Source organism: Lutra lutra, chromosome 4 (assembly GCF_902655055.1).
Source record: "Lutra lutra chromosome 4, mLutLut1.2, whole genome shotgun sequence".
In the NCBI taxonomy this organism is placed as follows: domain Eukaryota; kingdom Metazoa; phylum Chordata; class Mammalia; order Carnivora; family Mustelidae; genus Lutra; species Lutra lutra.
In genome coordinates, this window is record NC_062281.1 from 164,474,332 (window position 1) to 164,493,263 (window position 18,932).

Consider the following 18,932-nt stretch of genomic DNA (forward strand, 5'->3'; position numbering starts at 1 on the left):
TTCCGGATTGCATCTTCTTCTTTGATGTAGTTTCAAGTTTTAGAAGTAGCCAGAATCCTTTGACGCCAAATCTGATAACTAATGCGGCTCAAAAGAGGCTGTTGTTGGCTAATCTTCAGTAGCCTAGGAGACTAGGTTTGGTTGGTTCAGAAGACAGTATTTCCTTTTCCTTTTTCTTTTTTTTTTTAAGATTTTATTTATTTATTTGACACAGAGAGAGAGATCACAAGTAGGCAGAGAGGCAGGCAGAGAGATAGGGGGAAGCAGGCTCCCTACTGAGCAGAGAGCCCGATGCGGGGCTTGATCCCAGGACCCTGAGATCATGACCTGAGCTGAAGGCAGAGGCTTTAACCCACTGAGCCACCCAGGTGCCCCAGAAGACAATATTTCTTGAGCACCTGCTATGTCTAGGCATGACGCTAGGAGCTGGCCTCCAAGAGCTTATGTGAACACAGTTCTCCAGCCGCATTTCCTAAATATTTTGATGAAGTGTGGAATCTCTGAAATGAGGGGATGATACCAAAGGACATCATGTATCTGTATGTGTATTTGGGTATATATTTGTAAGATTCTTACCACATTATAGTAATCTTGCACCTAACCCACTAGAACGCACAAGGAAATCTATTTGTCTACAAAACAAACATTTTTGAGTACCAGGGACCATGGTAAGCAGCAGACATTTTAAAAAACATAAACCGAAGGAGCCTGAAATCTGATGGGATGCAGACATAGTCATCCACCCATAAAAACATAAATGATGGGGTACCTGGGTGGCTCAGTGGGTTAAGCCTCTGCCTTTAGCTCAGGTCATGATCCCAGGGTCCTGGGATCGAGACCTGCATCGGGATCTCTACTCCTCAGGGAGCTTGCTTCCTCCTCTACCTCTGCCTACTCGTGATCTCTCTCTCTCTCTCTCTGTCAAATAAATAAATAAAATCTTTAAATTAAAAAAAAAAATTTAAGGACCTATTTAGCCAGAGTGCTTCCATCCGGTTAAGCAATAACTTTGTTGTTTACAACTTAAACTGTCCCTGCCCCCCTTCCCCCAGGGGACTTACTTAAAAACAAGTCCCAGAAACCAGTGCCAGGTAACAAAGCCCAAATACAAGGGTGTGTCAAGCCAGGTGGAGACATCCGATCAGTGGGGGGGCGCATACTGTCTCCCTAGCTACCAAGGAGTATGGGCCCCACCCTTTGGGCACCTTTTGGGCACCAATTCTGACCAAGATGATAGGCTGGTTCAAATATCTACTAGGGTAAATTGTAATTCAATTGGTCACTTATGTCACTAATGACCTAACATGACTGTGCAGCTTTCTCTGTGTGTTACAATTTCATTGGCCACCTGTGCATGGCCAGGCCCAACCACATGGCCTTTGCCCTTAAAAGCAAGTCTGTGAAGCAGAGAGAGGTCGCCCTCTCTGTAAGAGGTGCGGCCCCAAACGTTTGGTTTGATTCTTGATGCTTGGCGCGAAATAAAGCTTTGCTTGACCTTCGCTTGACCTTCGCTTTGTATCAGTCTCACGCCTTTAATCACAGACCAATTATTGGGACACCTAACAAACATAAATGATGTAACAGAGACATGGACAGAGAGCCGTGGGGACCAGGACCAGGACGGCACTACCCATTCCTGGAAAGCCAGGCTGTAGCCTCCTGATTCACTGGATTGTTATTTTTATAAAAATTTAATTTTAGACTTAATGCAAACTTCAAGAACTTAGGTTAAAAAGTGCTCCGGCTCCATAGCTGAGGAAGGGGCTGAACTAGCCAACAATCTTTGGGTACACGGCCTGGAGGTAGGAGGTCCAGAGGCCATGCTGGGTTGGGGGGGGTGGTCACTGCCTTCAGCCAGCCTAAATTCTCTGTGAGGGGCAACTGCAAGGTTCCATACAATACTCTTTATTTTTATTCAATTTGGATTTTAGAATACAAAGTGGCATTTGAACATCAGGAGTTTAATGTTTTACGATTTAGGAAAAAAACAGAAGGAAGGAAGCCAGGTGGTGCCCTCAAGCTGCCAGGGTGTCTAATTTCTTCACTGAAGCAAAAGGCAAAAGTTGTGACTGCTCAAAAACAGAATTTTAAGTCACAAAAGCCTATGCACATTGACACTGGGCAACGCCATTGTCCCGTGACGAGCTCTACAGAACCAGAGCCGGCAAGTTTAAGAACCACTTTAGTAAGCCCCGTTCCGCCCCTGGAGCCTTAACAACCAGACCAAGGTGGAGACCAATTCCAAAGGTTTTCCCTCCTTTCCAAAGGACTGACCTGAGTGCACCAGGACCCACATCTGGTACCAGGGCTGGAAGTCAGCCAGGCCCAACTTCAGCTTGGAAAACTTTCTGTTCTTTAGGACATAAACCACTGTTGTCCCCAAGGGATTCAGAACCCTGAGCAAGAGGAGAAAGTGAAGGCCGCTGGCCCGATGTTGGGTTGCTCTGGTTCAAGGCCATACGTTATCCAGCACACAGGAGACGTGGAGACAGGAAAAGGTTTAGTGAGGCTACGTCAAGGCTTGGCCCGATGTGCCGGCACAAAGACCACACAGAGGCCAGCGGCAGTGGGTAAAGCTGTTCAGTTTTCTCGACACTGTAGCCTGAGACATGCTGCTTTGCCCCACAGAGCATCTGGAAAGAAGATGTAGGAGAGTGACCACAGCAGGCAGTAAAAGGCAGTTAGGGAGAATGGAGACAAAAGCAGCATGATGATACCTGGAAGAAAAAAGGCAAACACTCCATTTTTATGAAGCTCTCTTTCATCTATTTTCCAACCTCTTCTCTCCCCCTCCCCATCCTCTCACCCTTTGGTCTGTACTCCTGGGGTTGAAGAGACAAAACCAATGAGATATGAGCCCTGCCTTTGAGAGGTATTGTGTGTTTGTAATGAGATGATTACAATCGATCGCAGGCTCAGGTTCCATTTTGTCAAATTCACATCAGAAATCAGTTTTAGCTGAGAATACATTTGAGTTGCCCAGTCCCCTTGTTAGAAATATATATACAATTGTGTCAAGTTTAGCACGTGACAATGGCCAATACGATGTTACCCCTAGGCAGAAGAGTGCAGCAGACCAAAGACAGTTCTCCCTAGAATGGCCTGCTTCTGCTTTTACCCAGTTAGTCCTTGGCTGGTGTCTAGGAACATGGTTAGTAAACAGTTCTCTATACCAATATAGAACTTTCCCTAGTGGGCAAGAGTAGCTCACTGTGCTTAGACGGTGCTGAGATGGATTTCCTTCAGTGCAAATCTAGAATTTTGGTACTGCTAGGCCAAGAGTGCCAATGTGGCCAGCCCCCGTGAAAACCTTGGGTACTGAGTCTCCACAGAGCTTCCAGGTAGACAAGAGTTCATGAGTGGTTTTTTGTGCTGGGTAGCTAGCTCCACAGTGAGGGTACTGGGGGGCCTGTACATAGTTCCCTCCAGATTTTGCCCCTTTCACCTTCCCTTTTTTTTTTTTTTTTTTAAGATTTTATTTATTTGACAGAGAGAGATCTCAAGTAGGCAGAGAGGCAGGCAGAGAGAGAGAAGAGGAAGCAAGCTCCCTGCTGAGCAGAGAGCCCGATGTGGGACTTGATCCCAAAACCTTGAGATCATGACCTGAGCTGAAGGCAGAGGCTTAACCCACTGAGCCACCCAGGCGCCCTGACCTTCCCTTTGCTACTCTTATTTTGTGTCCTCTTGCTGTGACAAATCTTAGCCATGAGTACAACTATATGCATGCTATGAGTCCTTAGAGAATCAGTGAATCTGGGGGTGGTCTTGGGGGACCCTCCAACACATTTGAATCTCAGATTCACCACTGAAAGGCAAAAGGGCACCAACACTTGTGGGATATCTTCTCGGCACTAGACATTCTGCTAAGTATGTGACAAAGATTGTTCCACTTACATTTCACAATAATCTGTTTTTCAGATGAGGAGACTGAGGGAATGTGACCTTCACAAGGTCTTGATTCAAACCCATGTCTACTTTGTACAAAGTAGACACTCAGCCTCAGAGAGCTCAAAAAGAGTGTGGGAGAGTACGGGGCATGTCCATGGGGATCACCACCATGCATTCCTAAAGAGAAATCAGAACATCTGATCAGACAGAAGGCCACTTCTAAGGGCAAGAAGCCATAACAGAGATGGATCGGAATTTTGGGATATTTAATATTTAAGAATAGTCATTGATCTGTTGAGGCAATGAGACAATATTTTAGTTGTCCTGGAAAATATGTGACATAAGGCCTCAGCAGTCACAAGCCAACTTCTCAGAAGCTCTGTGGAGGAGATGGAACCTCAGTCTAGAAAGCTGATTGGTGGGGCGCCCGGTTGGCTCAGTGGTGGAGCGTGCAAGTCTTGAACTTGGGGTTGTGAGTTTGAGCCCCACAGTGGATGCAGAGATTACTTAAAAATAAAATCTTTAAAAGAATAAAATAGAAGCATCTGGGCGGCTCAGTCAGTTAAGGGTGCAACTGTTGATTTTGGCTCAGGTCATGATCTCAGGGTTGTGAGACCAAGCCTTGCACTGGGCTCTACATTGGGCATGGAGCCTGGTTAAGACTCTCTCTCCCTCCCTATGCCCCTCTCCCACGCTCTCTCTCTCTCTCTCAAAAATTTAATCAATCAATCAATCAATCAAAAGGTGACTGTCTGCACTCCAGGTAAGAGGAATATCAAAGTGGCCATTTTGAAATATCTATCCGGTAGGGCTCTGGTATTAAACAGTGTCAAAATCTGTGAGGCGCAGTTTCCTCCTTTACTCACACAGTCAAGACAATCCAAGGAAGGTTGAGGCCAAGTGTGTGGCTTATTTTGAGGAGAGGGGATCCAGTGGTATCTACAGGAGCAAAGAACATTGTGGGAAACACTGTTGCTATGTGATAGAGGGCAGGTGGAGAGAAGAAGGGGCTAGAAGCTTCTACTTACAGGACACATCTGTGCCAGAGGATGGATACACATTTTCTCCTTTGATCTCAAGAATCCTGAGGTAGGGATTAATGGCTTCATTTTATACATGAAGAAAAGTGAGCTCAAAACAACGAGGTAATTAGCCCAAGTTCATGCAATTAATATGGGCTGGTGGGGGCGCCTGGATGGCTCAGTCAATTAAGCATCTGACTTCAGTTCAGGTCATGATCTCAGGGTCCTGGGATCTAGCCTGGAATCAGGCTCCCTGCTCAGTGGGGAGTCTGCTTCTCCCTCTTCCTCTGCTGCTCCCTCCCCCGCTCCACACACACACCTGTGCTCACTCTCTCTCTCTCTCAAATAAATAAGTAAATAATCTTTTTAAAATGTGCTGGTGTTGGAACTTGAACTCAGGTCTGTTTAACTGCAGACCCAGATGTTTCTCCATCCTGTTCTGCCTCTACTAGCTGGGCCACAGGGGGGCCCAAAACCTAGAACGTGGGCAGGGCCATCAGCTACAGAGAAAGGATGTGAACCTGAAGGGGAGGGTCAGGATGGAACCAAGGACCCTATGAACCAGACTGAACCCCCAGGGAATAAAGGAAGAAACTGGGCATTCCCTAGATGTTTGTCTTGTTCCCACAAGCACATCTCCAAAGAAGAAACACTGGCATTCCTTGAAGGTCCTTGAAGGAAGCCCTAAATTGGGGAGAACTCTAGGGAGACATCTGCCAGGGCCCCCGTGTGGCTGGGACCTCAGGGCTCTGTTCCCAACATGGATCTCAAGTCCCTTCACCTGCTCTGTCGCTGCCACCTCTCAGGCAACAGCAAGTGCGTTTTCCTCCTTCAGTTCTCAGTCTCCTGCCAGCTAGTCAAAGAGGCCCCTTAAAACTGCTGCTCAGAAATCCCTTCAGAGACTTCCCATTTGCTGTTAGGATCAGTTCCCAAAACCTGCCCACCTTGTGGCCTCAGCTTCTGTCCCTAGCACCGCTCAGCATGTTCCAGCCACAGGGCGGCAAGAATGATTCCAGCACCTTCTAGCCTAGGGCCTTCACAAAATACCTTTTTCTCTTCTGAACTACCCCCCTCACCCACCTTGCCAGTCTTCTTGCAGTTTTCTTTTCTTTTCTTTTTTTTTCCCCCCCAGTTCCATTGAGATGTCATGGACATATGACACCGTATTAGTCCAAGGCATACAACATGAGGATTTGGTATCTGTGTGTGACACGATCAGTTCAGAAAGTCTACCACACAGAGTTACACATTTTCCTTTCTTGTGATGAGAACTTTTAAGCTCTCCTCTCTTAGCTACTTTCAACTACACAATATGGTGTCATTAACTGTGGTCACCCTGCTATCCCTTATGTCCCCAGGACTAACTTATAACTGGAAGTTTGTACCTTTTGACCACCTCCACCCAGTTTCCATTTAAATGTCACCTCCTGAAGTATCCTTTCCCCCTTCAGGTCGTTTCCATCTAACTAGGTCCCTCTCCAACACCCTGTCAGAGTGCCTGGTGCTTCTACAACACGTCAAAACTATGAGTTTCTAGTTATTTCTGCCATTACATGGTTGGGGTCTGTCTCCCTGATCAGATTGTAAAGCTAGAGGTGGGAAGGGTTTGTCTAGTTTACAGATTTGGTTCCCAGCACCTGGTAAGGCAGGTGTTCCCCACTGAACTTGATAACGTTCAACAAATGCTCCATGAGCATCTACCCCGTGGTTGGCCCAATCCTGGGTCCAGGGAGTCCTGGGTCCAGGTCCAGGGAGCCTGAACAAGAGAGAGTTCTCTATCCGGGAGCAGGTGTAGTGTGTACAAATAGTAAACCGGTAAATGCATTCAGGATGATGATAAACCCGTCAGAGGAAGAGAGAGCAGGCTCCGGGAGCTCGGAGCAGCAGGGCCAATAAACAGCCAGTGGTGACATGTGAGAGCAGTCCTTCTCACTCACCTCCCAGATACACCATTTTTTTCCAGTTCTCCGACTCCAGGATTTCATCATGTGGATAGTAGCTCTGGTCCATCATGAATAGAATCATAAGTGAGGCCATGCAAGAGAGAATGAATGTGTTGCCTTTGGTCAGAAGGGAGGTGGAGGCCAAGACACAGGAAGCGTAGCGGCAGGGGAGACCCTTGTAGGTGAGCTGAGCGCCTGCTGGAGAAAGAAGAGGGGGACACGGGTGGCTTCCCGCTGCTCTAAAGCAATCAAAACCAAAGCCAGCCCCTCTCGTTGGATCCTCCCCGCCCCACGCCCCAAATCCTCTTCCTTGCAGGGTAGCAGGAGGCTGTCAAGCATTTAGTTATTCACAGAGATGAGGGGTGGGCTCTGCCCTGGATCCCCCATGGCTCCTTAGAAGGGTCTCCTGAAATTGTCTGGTCTGCACCTACCCTCCCTTGCGTTGTGACCTTGGGCAAGGCAACTGCCCGTGGTAGAGCTCCGTTTTCCCCATCTGTTGTGGAAAACTGGAGGACGACCTCTAGTTCCAGATTCTGGGAATCTCTGTGCACCACCCGAAGGGCACACAGTGAGAAAAAGTTACAGCTGGTCGGAGAACCACAGGCCTCTGCCCCCCACCAGGGCTCTGCCACGGCAGCCTGAAGCCTTCAGCGGGCCTGGGGCACAGGTGAAGGAAGGAAGAGGGACTCCACAAAGCAGGGGGAGGAGTCAGTTACGCACCCCCCCAGCCTTCTGGTTCCCGACGCTCAGCTACAAAGCTGGGGTTCACTCACCAGTTGAATAGAAACACAGGCGGAAGGTAGCAGCTAACACATAGATGATGCCCAGGAACCCGCTCAGAGGCCCGTCCACGCCGAGGAGCATGGCTGAGGCCAAGCCGAAGGTGGTGTAGACCGCAAAGTCATTCAGCTCCACTCCTGCTCCAGAAAGCCAAGGTTAGAACTTATACTCATTTGTCTCACACCTTAGTCCACTGTGGTGGGCTCCCCCTGGCTCTGCCTCATGTTGACCGTGTGGCCTTAGACAACTCTTCCCCTCTCAGGTCTTACTTTCCCACCCTTCAGCATCCAGCACTGGACTATAACAGGATGCAAACTGACAAGCTATGGAACCCTTTTTGCAAGCACAATCTTCCACGAAAACATTTTCTTGTATTTTGAACGAGCTGCTCTGCTGGGGGAATTGTTCATTTCTCCACTCCTGACCACCACTGCAGCCACCCAATCCCTGGATCTGTCCCAACTGGGGAGGCGGGGCAGAGAAGGAAATGGCAAGGCCAGGGCAAGGATGGCTGAAGCTAACAAGTGAGCCAGCAGGGGGTTAGCTCTAGACTGTGGGGCTCATAGGCGGCTCTAGGGCTGCTTCTGCCATCCTTGGAGGGCTGGGAACAGGACTGGTGAATGATGGAGGCTGGCTGGATGTGAGATGGGGGAGGGGTGACCTGAGGTGAGGGCTCCTGGGGTCAGGGATCAGGGGTCTGAAGCCTGGACTCACCTGACTTGGAGCAGAGGCTGAGGTGTCTGGTTATCGCCTCGACTGCCATGTCTAACAGGAAGCTGATCAGAAGCATCCAGGAGGCACAGTGGCATCTCCTAGAGTGTATGGCAGCAGGCCCAAATAGGACAGCTCTTTCATGGTCTCCACTGGCCAGCCCCTCCATGTCCCCCCAGTACACCCACACACTCCTTACACTTGCACACAGGCACACATCCCTGCCCTGCATGTTCCCCCTCTCCTCTGCCATACTCTCAAGCCACCATCTGAAAGGGGTGCTTGGAGCCCCCTAGATAATCATTAAGGTCCCTTCCAGCTCTAAGTCCCAGGCATATCTGAAGGCCCAGGGGTCCTATGTTCTAGCCCAGCCTTTGCAACCACCTCACTGTGGATTCTCAGATAAATCATTCCCAACATCTCTAGGTCTCTCTTCCTCCATCTGTAAAATGAGGGGTTTGTGCCAAATGATTTAATAGATATAGGCCTATTTAGATGATCTATTTCTCCTAGTGCAAGTTTTGGTAACTTATGACTTAGGGAATTGGTCCATTTCATTTAGGTTATCAAATTTATAGAGTTGTTCATGATTCCTTTATTACACTTTTAATGTCTGTGGGATCAGTAGTGATGACTCCTCTTTCATTTCTGATATTTGTATCTTGTGTCTTCTCTTCTTATCTTTATTTTTCCTGTTTAGCTTGATTAGAGGCTTGTCAATTTTATTGATCTTTCCAAAGAATCAGCTTTTGGTTTCATTGATTTTCTCTATGGATTTTTTTTTCAATTTCATTGATGGCTGCTCTCATTTTTATTGTTTCTTCTCTTCTGCTTACTTTGGATTTAATTTACATTCTCCCCTCTAATTTGCTAAGTTGGAAACCTTACATTGTTGATTTTACATCTCCATTTTTTTCAGTTCTTCTAGACTTTTTTTTTTTTAGAGAAGTTTTTAGGTTTAGAACAAAATTTAAAGGAAGCTACAGAAATTTCCCATATACCCCTTGCCCCCACACATGAATAGCCTCTCACATTAGCAATACCACTCACCAGATGGTACATTTAGATTCTTGGTACATACCAAGGATGAACCTCCGCTGACACATCATAATCACCCAAAGTCCGTAGATTACCTTAGGGTTCACTCTTGGTGTTGTACATTCTATAGTTTTGGACTAATGTGTGATGACACGTATCCATCATTATACTATCACACTGAGCATTTCCACTGTCCTAAAAATCCTCTAGGCTCTACCTATTCATTTTCCCCATTCACCCCTGTCAACTACTGATCTTTTTATTATCTTCAGAGTTTTGCCTTTCCAAGTATCATATCATATTATTGTAATCATGCAGTAAGTGGCATTTTCAGTTTAGCTTCTTTCACTTAGTAATATGTGCTAAAGATTCCTCCATGTCTTCCCATGGCTTGATAGTTCATTTTTTTTTTTTAGCACTAAGTAACACTTTTTGGAAATACCACAGTTTATTCATCTGTTCACTTACTAGAAGAGATCTTGGTTGCCTGCAAGTTTTGGCAATTGTACATAAAACATCATAAACATCCAACTGCAGATTTTCATGTGGACATAGCTTTTAACTCATTTGGATAAATACCAAACAGCGTGATTGCTGGATCATATGATAAGAGTATGTTTAGCTTTGTAATAAACTGCCAAATTGTGTTCCAAAGTGGCTGCACCATGTCATACTCCCATTGTCGCTCCACATCCTTGCCAGCCTTTGGTGTTATCAGTGTTCTGGACAATTGGTTTGGCTGATGAGTGTGTAGTGGTATCCCATCATTATTTTAATTTGCATCTCCCTGATAACATATGGTGGGGAGCATCTTTTCGCATGCTTACTTGCCATCTGTAGTTCTTTGGTGAGGTGTCTGTTAAGGTCGTTGGTCCATTTTTTAATTGTTTGTTTCCTTACTGATGAGTTTTTAAGCTTTCTCTATTTTAGATTATAGTCCTTTATCAGATGTACCTTTTGAAAATAATTTCTCCCAGCTTGCAGCTTGTCTTTCAATTCTCCTGACATTGTCTTTCACAGAGCAGTTTTCTTTTCCAGTATATGCATTTGATGCTATACATTTCCCTCTAACTACTGCTTTTTCTGCATCTCACAAAGTTTGGTAAATTGTCCTTTCATTTTCTTTTGGTTCAAAACACTTTTCTTCTTTAAGCCATGTATTATTTAAAATCGTGTTCTTTAACCTCCACATATTTGGGGATTTTCTAGTTATCTTTCTGTTACTGATTTCTACTTTAATTCTATGTGGTCTAAGGGCACACTTTGTATGATTTCTATTCTTTTAAATTTAAATTCACTCTTATAGCCTGAATGTGTGAAGAGAAGAATGTGTATTCTGTTGTTCCTGGATAAAATATTCTATAAACATCAATTTGATCCAGTTGATTGATGGTTCAGTTCAGTTCAACTATCTCCTTCCTGATTTTCTGCCAACCGGATTTGTCAATTTCTCGTAGAGGGGTGTTGAAATATCTAACTATGATAGTGGATTTGTCAAGTTCTCCTCGTGGTTCTATCCATTTTCAGCTCACATATTTTGATGCTCTAAATGATTTCCAAGATCTCTTGCAGACCCTACATTCGAGGATTCCATGCTGCAGTCCAGCACATGCTCCCAGACAGCTCTGAAAGCAGCCACCGCAGACTCAGGCAAGGCTGATCTAGGCTGCCATTCCTGAGTCTACACCCTGACTGCAGTGCTCAGATTGTCAAGCAGAAGCAGAGAGCCTGACCCCAGACTTCAGCAGTCTCTAAACAACCTCAGGACTACCTTCCTTTAGATCCATACCTATGTGTCTATAGGAAGCTGGGTTTACCAACCTGCCATAAAAACTACACTCCCTGGCTCAGTCATTTAAATGTCTGTCTTTGGTTCAAGTCATGATCCCGGGGTCCTGGGATTGAATCGCGCATCGGGGGGTCCTTGCTCAGCGGGGAGCCTACTTCTCCCTCTGCCTATGGCTCCCCCTACTTGTGCTCTCTCTCTCTCTAGCAAATAAATAAATAAAATCTTTAAAAAATATATACTCCTAGGGGGCACCTGGGTGGCTCAGTGGGTTAAAGCCTCTGCCTTCGGCTCAGGTCATGATCCCAGGGTCCTGGGATCAAGCCCCACATCAGGCTCTCTGCTCAGCGGGGAGCCTGCTTCCCCCTCTCTCTCTGCCTGCCTCTCTGCCTACTTGTGATCACTCTCTCTATCAAATAAATAAATAAAAATATTTTAAAAAATATATATATATATACTCCCAGAAGATTAGACTAGAAGAAGATAGAAATTTTCTCTTGCAGGTATGATCTACTTTATAAGACTCCACAAATCCAGACTTAGAGAATCATAACATTTTCAAACTGGAAGGGAACTTAAACATCATCAGGTAAGATCATCCTATTTTATGGATGAGAAATGGATCCAGAGAATTCATGCGCTGATGGTTACAGAGAAGCAAACAGTTAGGAGGCGGATATCTGCATTATAAAAGATTTCTCTTTAAAGAACTGATTTGCCAAGGCATTGAAATATGATTCAATTTACAGAAATAGAACTTCCCTATAAAATATAATTTGCTTTGCTTTGTAGGGGCCCATATATATGTCTCAGATTTTCCACAATAGTGCTAATTGTAAATATTCCCCACGTCATAGGTTCAAATTTAAGAATCAAAAATTTCAAATGGTAGCCTGCCTACCCGAGGATTATGTAAGGGCCACCAGAACAGAACCTCTGATTTTTCTCGCAAAACTATTCTAGACTGCCATAGCCCGAAAGCACTACAGAGATCACAGTGCAAGCTCCTTGTTTTAGCGATGGGGAAACCAAGGCTCAGGATGTGACCTAGCCAAAGTCACATATCAGGATGGTAGTAGAACTGAGGCTAGGATCTTGGCCCCATGACTCCCAACCCACTCCGCTTTCTCCTGCCCCTGGTTGATTCTGTGCCTCAGTGCCTGGCTCCCTAGGCTCCCCACTCCTTCCTTCAAGCCATTGGCTCTAGCTCTTGACTAGGAGCCCGCTGGGCCCCAGACCTACTTGCAGAAGCTGCAGAAGATGGAGAAGAGCCCCAGGATCAGGTTGGCCAGGGACAAGGCGTTGGTGACATCCTTCCAGGAAAATTCATTCATCTGGAGACAGCTCTCGTCATTGGTCAGGAAGAAACTGGTGCACGGATCTGGGGCTCAGGGGAGAGGGGTAAAGGGTTCCCAAGGTCAAAGAGTCCCAAAAGAGGTTCCCAGGGACCAGGCAGTTCCTGTTCACCGGACCTCATTCCCGAACCGCACCCTCCCAACACTGTTTCACTGACCGTAGTGAGAGAGACAGGAGGCAGATGGCGGAGACCAGGAGGTAAAGACAAAGCTGCTGAGGATGAGTGTCTCGGGGAAGGGCAATAGCCAAGCAAGTGAGCCCGCAGGCCAGTTTCCACACCCTCTGTCTCTACCCCTTGCCTATAGTGCAGACCTCCCTCCAGCCCATGTGGTGAATTCTATTCTATTCTTTTTGAATAAAAAAGAATGCTGGGGAAAGGTAACCCTCTCACTCCCCAGGAGTAGCCCAGGGGGAGAGGGTCCCTGAGGGGTAGAAAGCTCAGAAGAGACGGCTATGGAGTCAGCTTCCTTTGTCCTGCCAGCTGCGCTCACTCCCTCAGGACAGAGCTGCTGTTGGGGTGCCCCCAAGGTCCTGTTCTGACAGGCCTCGACCAGAACAAGCAGGTCCAGCTCCCGCAGAGGAAGAGGTGAGAAACTAGAAATGAACATGGACAGCATAGAACGTGGACACCACACAACGTGGACAGGACAGTGGATAGTTCACAAGCCCCTTCCACTGTGTTCTCTCTCCTGATCCTGACGACCTCAGAAGATGGTGCTGTCATGATTTTATGGATGAGAAAACTGAGGTTCAGAGAACTGAGACATTGGCTCGAAGTCACATGCTAGGTGCATAGAAGGTAATCCTGTGGCTGGGTTCTCAGTCTGGTGCTTTCTCGGCTCAGGACACAGCTCTGGGCAGGAGGAGCTTTGTGGAGTAGGAGACCAAGGAGGAGCTGGGTTGGCCAGCCCTGGAGGGCAGCATCAGCCTCCCGCTGTGGGAGCAGCCGGCCGGGCTTCTCACACCTCCCAGTCCCTCAGGGCGGTGGGGAATCAGCTGGGCCTGACGATTCTCACAGCATGGCTGGCTCCACTCTTCCTCTAAGACCAAACATGCACTCCGTACACACAGACTGCTTGTGACACGAAGTCTCTTTGGGAGAAAGAGCCCAGGGGCTCTCTGGAACAGGGAGGCCCCGCTGTTTGCTGCCAGCACGCTACCCACAAACAGTAATCCTGCCCCCCCACCCAGAGGAAAATATACAAGTTCCAAGGTGTTTTCAGGACCTCTTCCTCATTTAATCGTCAGTCATTTGAGAGGGGAGGAAGTTGATCCTCTGCCTCCACTCAGCCTGTGTCTAGCCCTGGGCCCTTCTGGTCTGGGCAAGAGTTAAGACAGAGTAGGGTCCTTTCCCATAAACCCAGTCACGGAGATGTTAGAGGCTGGGAGGGGCTGGGTTTGGAGTTTGGAACTGGGAGTTTATCAGGGCAGCCTGGTGGGGCTCACTGCTCCCCCAGGCCATTTACCAAGACCCTCTGGACTCCTGAGACCCCTTCACATCAGGGCCCCTCCAAACGTAAGACAGGAAGAATGCTGCCTGAGAAATCAGGGAAGGGAGGAAGGAGAAGGAGCCAAGGGCTGGCTGCGAACTCCCTCCCCAGGAAGCGCCTCCTCCCAGGTTCTCCTGGGCCTCAGGGCTGACCCCCACAAGACGAAACACCTCAGCGCCCTGCCCAGCCCACTCCTGCCTGGAGAGCAGCAAGCCAGCCTCTCTGCCCCTCAGAGGCAGTCAGCACATACCTGGGGCATTTCTGCCAATTACCAGACACACCTCAACTGCACTACTTTGGTTACTTTTTAAAATTAGTGGTCAATTATCTATTATATTAACCCTTTCATTCAGGAAGCACTTTCACATTCATGGCTTCCATTGGCTTCGTGAGGTCGACCAGGTGAGGGTTACTATCCCTACTCACAGGGTAAGGCAAAGAAGACTCAGAGAGGAGAAGAACTTTGCTCAAAGTCACACCAGAAGTGGCAGAACAGGACTTACAACGTCACCTTAATTGTTCTTTCCCTCCTACTCTGTACTCTGCTGTCTACCAACCAATAGAACAGAGCATCATATTCCCTGTAAGCTCAGACCAAGCTAGGTCCTGGGGAAAATGTTCATGGCATGCCGTCTACCCAGAGAAACAAGACTCCTGCATGCATGTGGGGACTCCTAGACTGTTCGTCTTACAGGTGAGGAAACTGTTTTCAAGATAGTCAAGTGACTTGTCCCAGTGAATGATGGAACCAGGATTTGAATCTAGACTCCTCTTTTCCAATTAAATGCCATTTTCAGCTTACTCCACAGGTCCTGGGTATGAAAGAATGCGGACCTCAGAGTAAGGGCTCTAGAAATCCAGAGAAAAAAGGAGCAATCCATTCATTCAGCAAACATTTGGTCATGAGGAAGATTCAGTGCCTGGTGCTTGGGACACGGAGGAGATTAAGACCTGGTCTCAAGTCCCAAGGAGCTACGGAAGGCAGAGGTATTCAACCTCTGCACAGAGAAGGGGAAGTGGACAGGCTGCCAGGGGAGCACAGAGGAGGGGTCCAGCCTGACAGGGAGCTTAGAGAAGGCTTCTCGGATGAGAGGGTCCGAGCAGAGGCATTGCTGGAGTGTGGCCGGCAGGACTAGATCATGTCACTCCCCTGACTTTGTGCAAGCTGTCCGTGGCTCCCCGGGCGCCCAGGATATGGAGTCCATCTCTTTCCTTTGATGTATAAGCCTTTATGATAAGGTTGGCTCCATTGTCAGCCTCCTCTCTCGACTGCCCCTTGCACTGGCTCTCCCTCTGCTCTCAGGGAAGCCTGAGCCCCTCCCCTCCCCGGAGCCAGGCGCCCCTCTACACTGCAGCGTCTCTGTGTGCTCACCGTGAGACCCCGGGCACTCTGCATTGGCGCAGCCTATCCTGTCTTCCTCCTCTACTACAGGGGAAGCAACTGGAGCGCAGGCTGAAGTCCCCTGTGCCCAGCATGAGGCCTGACAATAGAAGTTGTTCGATGATTGTTGAGTTAGTAGAGGATGTCCCTCTGGTGCTCCCCCAACATCCTCTGGCTGCACCAGGTCACATCTCTCCCCTGCCAGAGTCTGTTCAGTCTATCCTCCGAGAAGCCTTCTCAGATGAACTCTCAACCATCCAGACCCTCAGCACACCCAGCATCTACCCAACGCTTACAATCTTCCATTTACTCATTTTTAAATACATGTGTTGATGCCCGCTCCGAGCCAGGACTGTGTTCTGGGGACGGAGAGAACAGAGCTCGGCTGCATCCTCAAGAGGCAAGGAGTCTGGTAAGGGAGGCAGATCCGTGTAGGGAAGTCAAGGCAGCGTGGCAAGGCTCCTGTGGGACAGGGCACGTCCCCTTGCTGCAGTGCGCCAGGGAAGACCAGCCTATCTGTGTCTGCTGTGGCAGCAGGGGGAAACATCCAAGGACGAAGGGGGCCCCCTCCTGGCAAAGCGAGGAAAGGTGCCAAAGCATAAAGAGGAGGCTGGATTCCGGGGGGGTGGGGGGTGGTAACTGGAGGTGCGGTGGGCAGGGAGGCCGCAGTTGGGGATATGCCCGTGTGACCCTGTATCGTCGCGGTGTTTGGCCAGAAGGTGTCTGGGTCAGATATGGCTGGGAGTGGAGGGGAGAACGGGAAGAAAAGGAAGCCAGTCCCGAGGGCAGCGAGGGCAGAAAAGCCAGCAGGAATGTCAGGCCGCGAAAACCGTGGGCAGCGGAGAAGAGAGAGGCGTATGGCCCCGGGGCGGTGCAGCTCCTGTGCCTGAAAGCCAGGCGCGAACTGGAGTGCGCATGCGCTCGGCGGGGGACACAGGGCGCAGCCACTCCAGTTAGAGATGCGCGCACGCCCCGCCCCGCAGGCCGCCTCTCGCCACAGTAAGCCACAACCCCCTCCCCGCCTGCGGTTCCTCCGGCGGGTCCCGGCCCCACCGGGCTACGTCGCCAGCCTTAACGCCACCCCGCACCGGAAGATGGAAGAGAGGGAGCCAGGCTGGCCTCCAGGACGGTTCCCACCCCCCCACACACACACACCAGCCCTCCTCCGGGGGCCTGGTCGCAGGGGAGGGACGTGCGCTGCCTCCGATGCCTACCTGGGGACCAGACATCCCTGGAGGGGGGTGAGGGCGGCACTCTTAACCCGCTTCCTGTGCGGTGGAGCAGGCCAGCCAGGGCCTGGAGGAGCCGCACAGGTCCCAAGCCTCTTAGCCCTGGCTCTTAGCTCACAATCCCCGCGAGGCAGGGGAGGGGCAGGGGGCTCTAGTTGGCAGAAAGACGGGCTTCAATTTGCAGAGGAGCCTAGGCCACCCTATGGGCGCCTTGGGGAATGGAGGGATCAGGGAGGAGAGGACTGGTCTCTCTATGGTGGCCAGCAAGGGGAGGCTTGGGCGGTGAAAGCCCAGAGTGCAGCCAGGGTGTGTGGCAGGCGGGCTGGAAGGGCTTTGGGGAAGGTAGGCATCTGGCTGGGGTCCAAACCGTGAAGGGCCTCCAGGGCAGGGCCTTGGTTGTCTGGCTCGCCACTCTATCTTTGCACCTGTAAGAACTGCTTAGGCATATGGTAAGTCCCCTTCCCGCTCCAGTGTCTGTCGGGTGGATGAATGACAAGCCGAGTTATTTATACTTAGTCCTGAAAATAGTTTAAAGTAGGGAAGTGACATGGTCAGGATGGTTCAGAAAGATGACTCTAGCAGCTACTGTGGATGAAGTCTCTGTAAAACTACAGGAGAATTGAGACAGCCTAGAGCAAGGACATACTGTGGGACCGCAACAGAAGGGAACGGGAGGAAGTAGCTGGACTAGGAGCGATTGTGAAAGCATCCCAAGGGTGTGGGAGAGAAATGAGAGGGAGAAGGTAAAAGCCGCTCTGAGGGGTCTCAGTTTGGCAGCTGGATGAATAATGTGCTACAGGAAGAAGCTTGGGTAGGTTCCCAGACACAAGTTCTGATACCTGCCCCACATCCTCCCACCTGCCCTAATGCCAAGTTAGCGCAGCAATGGCTTCCAGGACCCCACAGGACAATATGCAAGAGAAGAGATGGAGTTGGGTGGTCAAGGGACACTTTGCTTCTCCTAGCAACCTGGAGGGGAAAGAGGAGCGTGCCCTGAGTGGCGACTAGCCACCTGCACTGTGCTCAGTGCTCTACAGACATCATCATCATCTTCCTGGCCATTCTCAAATGCTCTCGGCATTAGTATTAGCATTCCTGTTCTCCAGAAGAGGAAATAGAGGATTTGTTGATTTTCATAAATGATGGAGCTACGACCTGAACACAATCCAACACTAAAGTCAGACCTAAGGTGTCCGAGAAAATAGAAGAGAAAACGAGGATGGAGGCAACAAGAACAAGAGTCAGGTCAGCTTCTTTCTACCCTTTGTACTTACCTTAATTTGTCCACGCCACATGGACCTTTAGTGGCAGATTAAAAATTACAGCATATGCATTCTAATGCTGGCTTTAACAATTAATCAAGTTCATATGGCCGCTCTAACACCACCAGATGTGTAAATCTGAACACGTTACTTTGCTTTCCTGAACCTATTTCCTAATCTGTAATATGGGATTGTTGTGTGAACTAAGCGAAGTGCTCAGGACAGAGCAGAAGCTCCGTCATTATCATTATTATTATTCTAAGGACTCAATCATGCCTCTGTTAGCCTGGACATCACCAAAGCTTCCTTCTGAAGAGGGAGAGGAAGCAAGGGCAGCTACAAAAGACACATGTCCCCAGCTGTCAGAAGTTTCTAGCTTCCTTCTGTTCTGGATCTTACAAGGAAGTAGAGGACAAGAACGGTAAAGTTAGACTGTTTACACTTGTACTAATATGGTTGCCACTGGCCACACATGGCTCTTAGGCACCTGAAATGTGGCGAGTCTGAATTGAGATGTGCTGTAGGTGTAAAAAAACACCAGAGTTGGAATACTTAGTTCATACATATACATATAAATAAATAAATATATATATATATAAAAAATTATATATAAATATAACTTTTTAGTATTTGTTGAAAACATTTAGGATATATCAGGTGGACATCAAATATATTATTAAGTTCACCTGTTTATATATATATATATATATATTTTAAAGATTTTATTTATTTACTTGACAGAAAGAGACACAGCGAGAGAGGGAACACAAGCAGGGGGAGTGGGAAAGGGAGAAGCAGGCGCCCATCTGATCAAGGAGCCTGATGTGGGGCTCAATCCCAGGACCCTGGGATCATGACCTGAGCCAAGGACAGATGCTTAATGACTGACCCACCCAGGTGCCCCACCTGCTTGTATTTTTTAATGTAGCTACTAAAAATTTAAAATCATTTGTGACTTCTATGATATTTCTATTAATTTCTATTTATGACACTGACTTAGATCCCTTGCAGGATATAAGTACACAGACATAGCTGTCCATGCACTC

At 48.4% G+C, this 18,932-nt stretch overlaps 1 protein-coding gene across 5 annotated transcripts; it reads right to left on the reverse strand.

Annotated features, from left to right (window-relative positions):
- Positions 1 to 1,889: 1,889 nt before the first annotated feature.
- TMEM269 (transmembrane protein 269) lies at positions 1,890 to 18,623 on the reverse strand. Of its 5 annotated transcripts, none has more exons than XM_047724504.1 (7): positions 16,610 to 18,623; positions 15,387 to 15,495; positions 12,411 to 12,549; positions 8,348 to 8,445; positions 7,627 to 7,770; positions 6,848 to 7,048; positions 1,890 to 2,717 (listed from the first exon to the last, which is right to left on the reverse strand). In XM_047724504.1, exons 1-7 carry the CDS (start codon positions 16,622 to 16,624, stop codon positions 2,581 to 2,583), a joined length of 843 nt encoding a protein of 280 aa, XP_047580460.1. In that variant the 5' UTR covers positions 16,625 to 18,623; the 3' UTR covers positions 1,890 to 2,580. The 5 variants fall into 5 exon arrangements, with proteins under 5 accessions (XP_047580460.1, XP_047580458.1, XP_047580463.1 ...); XM_047724502.1 differs by having other exon boundaries at positions 6,848 to 7,051; positions 16,610 to 18,619; XM_047724507.1 differs by lacking the exon at positions 15,387 to 15,495 and having other exon boundaries at positions 6,848 to 7,051; positions 16,610 to 18,615.
- Between the last annotated feature and the right edge of the window lie 309 nt (positions 18,624 to 18,932).

What these genes read in the sequence shown, in the direction of transcription:
- TMEM269 (XM_047724502.1), bottom strand. An exon ending in AGAGTGCCCGGGGTCTCACG is followed by an intron (nt 12,550 to 15,386) that starts GTGAGCACACAG and finishes CCTGAGCCCCAG; the next exon opens with ATCCGTGCACCAGTTTCTTC. An exon ending in CCTGTGTTTCTATTCAACTG is followed by an intron (nt 7,052 to 7,626) that starts GTGAGTGAACCC and finishes TTCTTTCTCCAG; the next exon opens with CAGGCGCTCAGCTCACCTAC.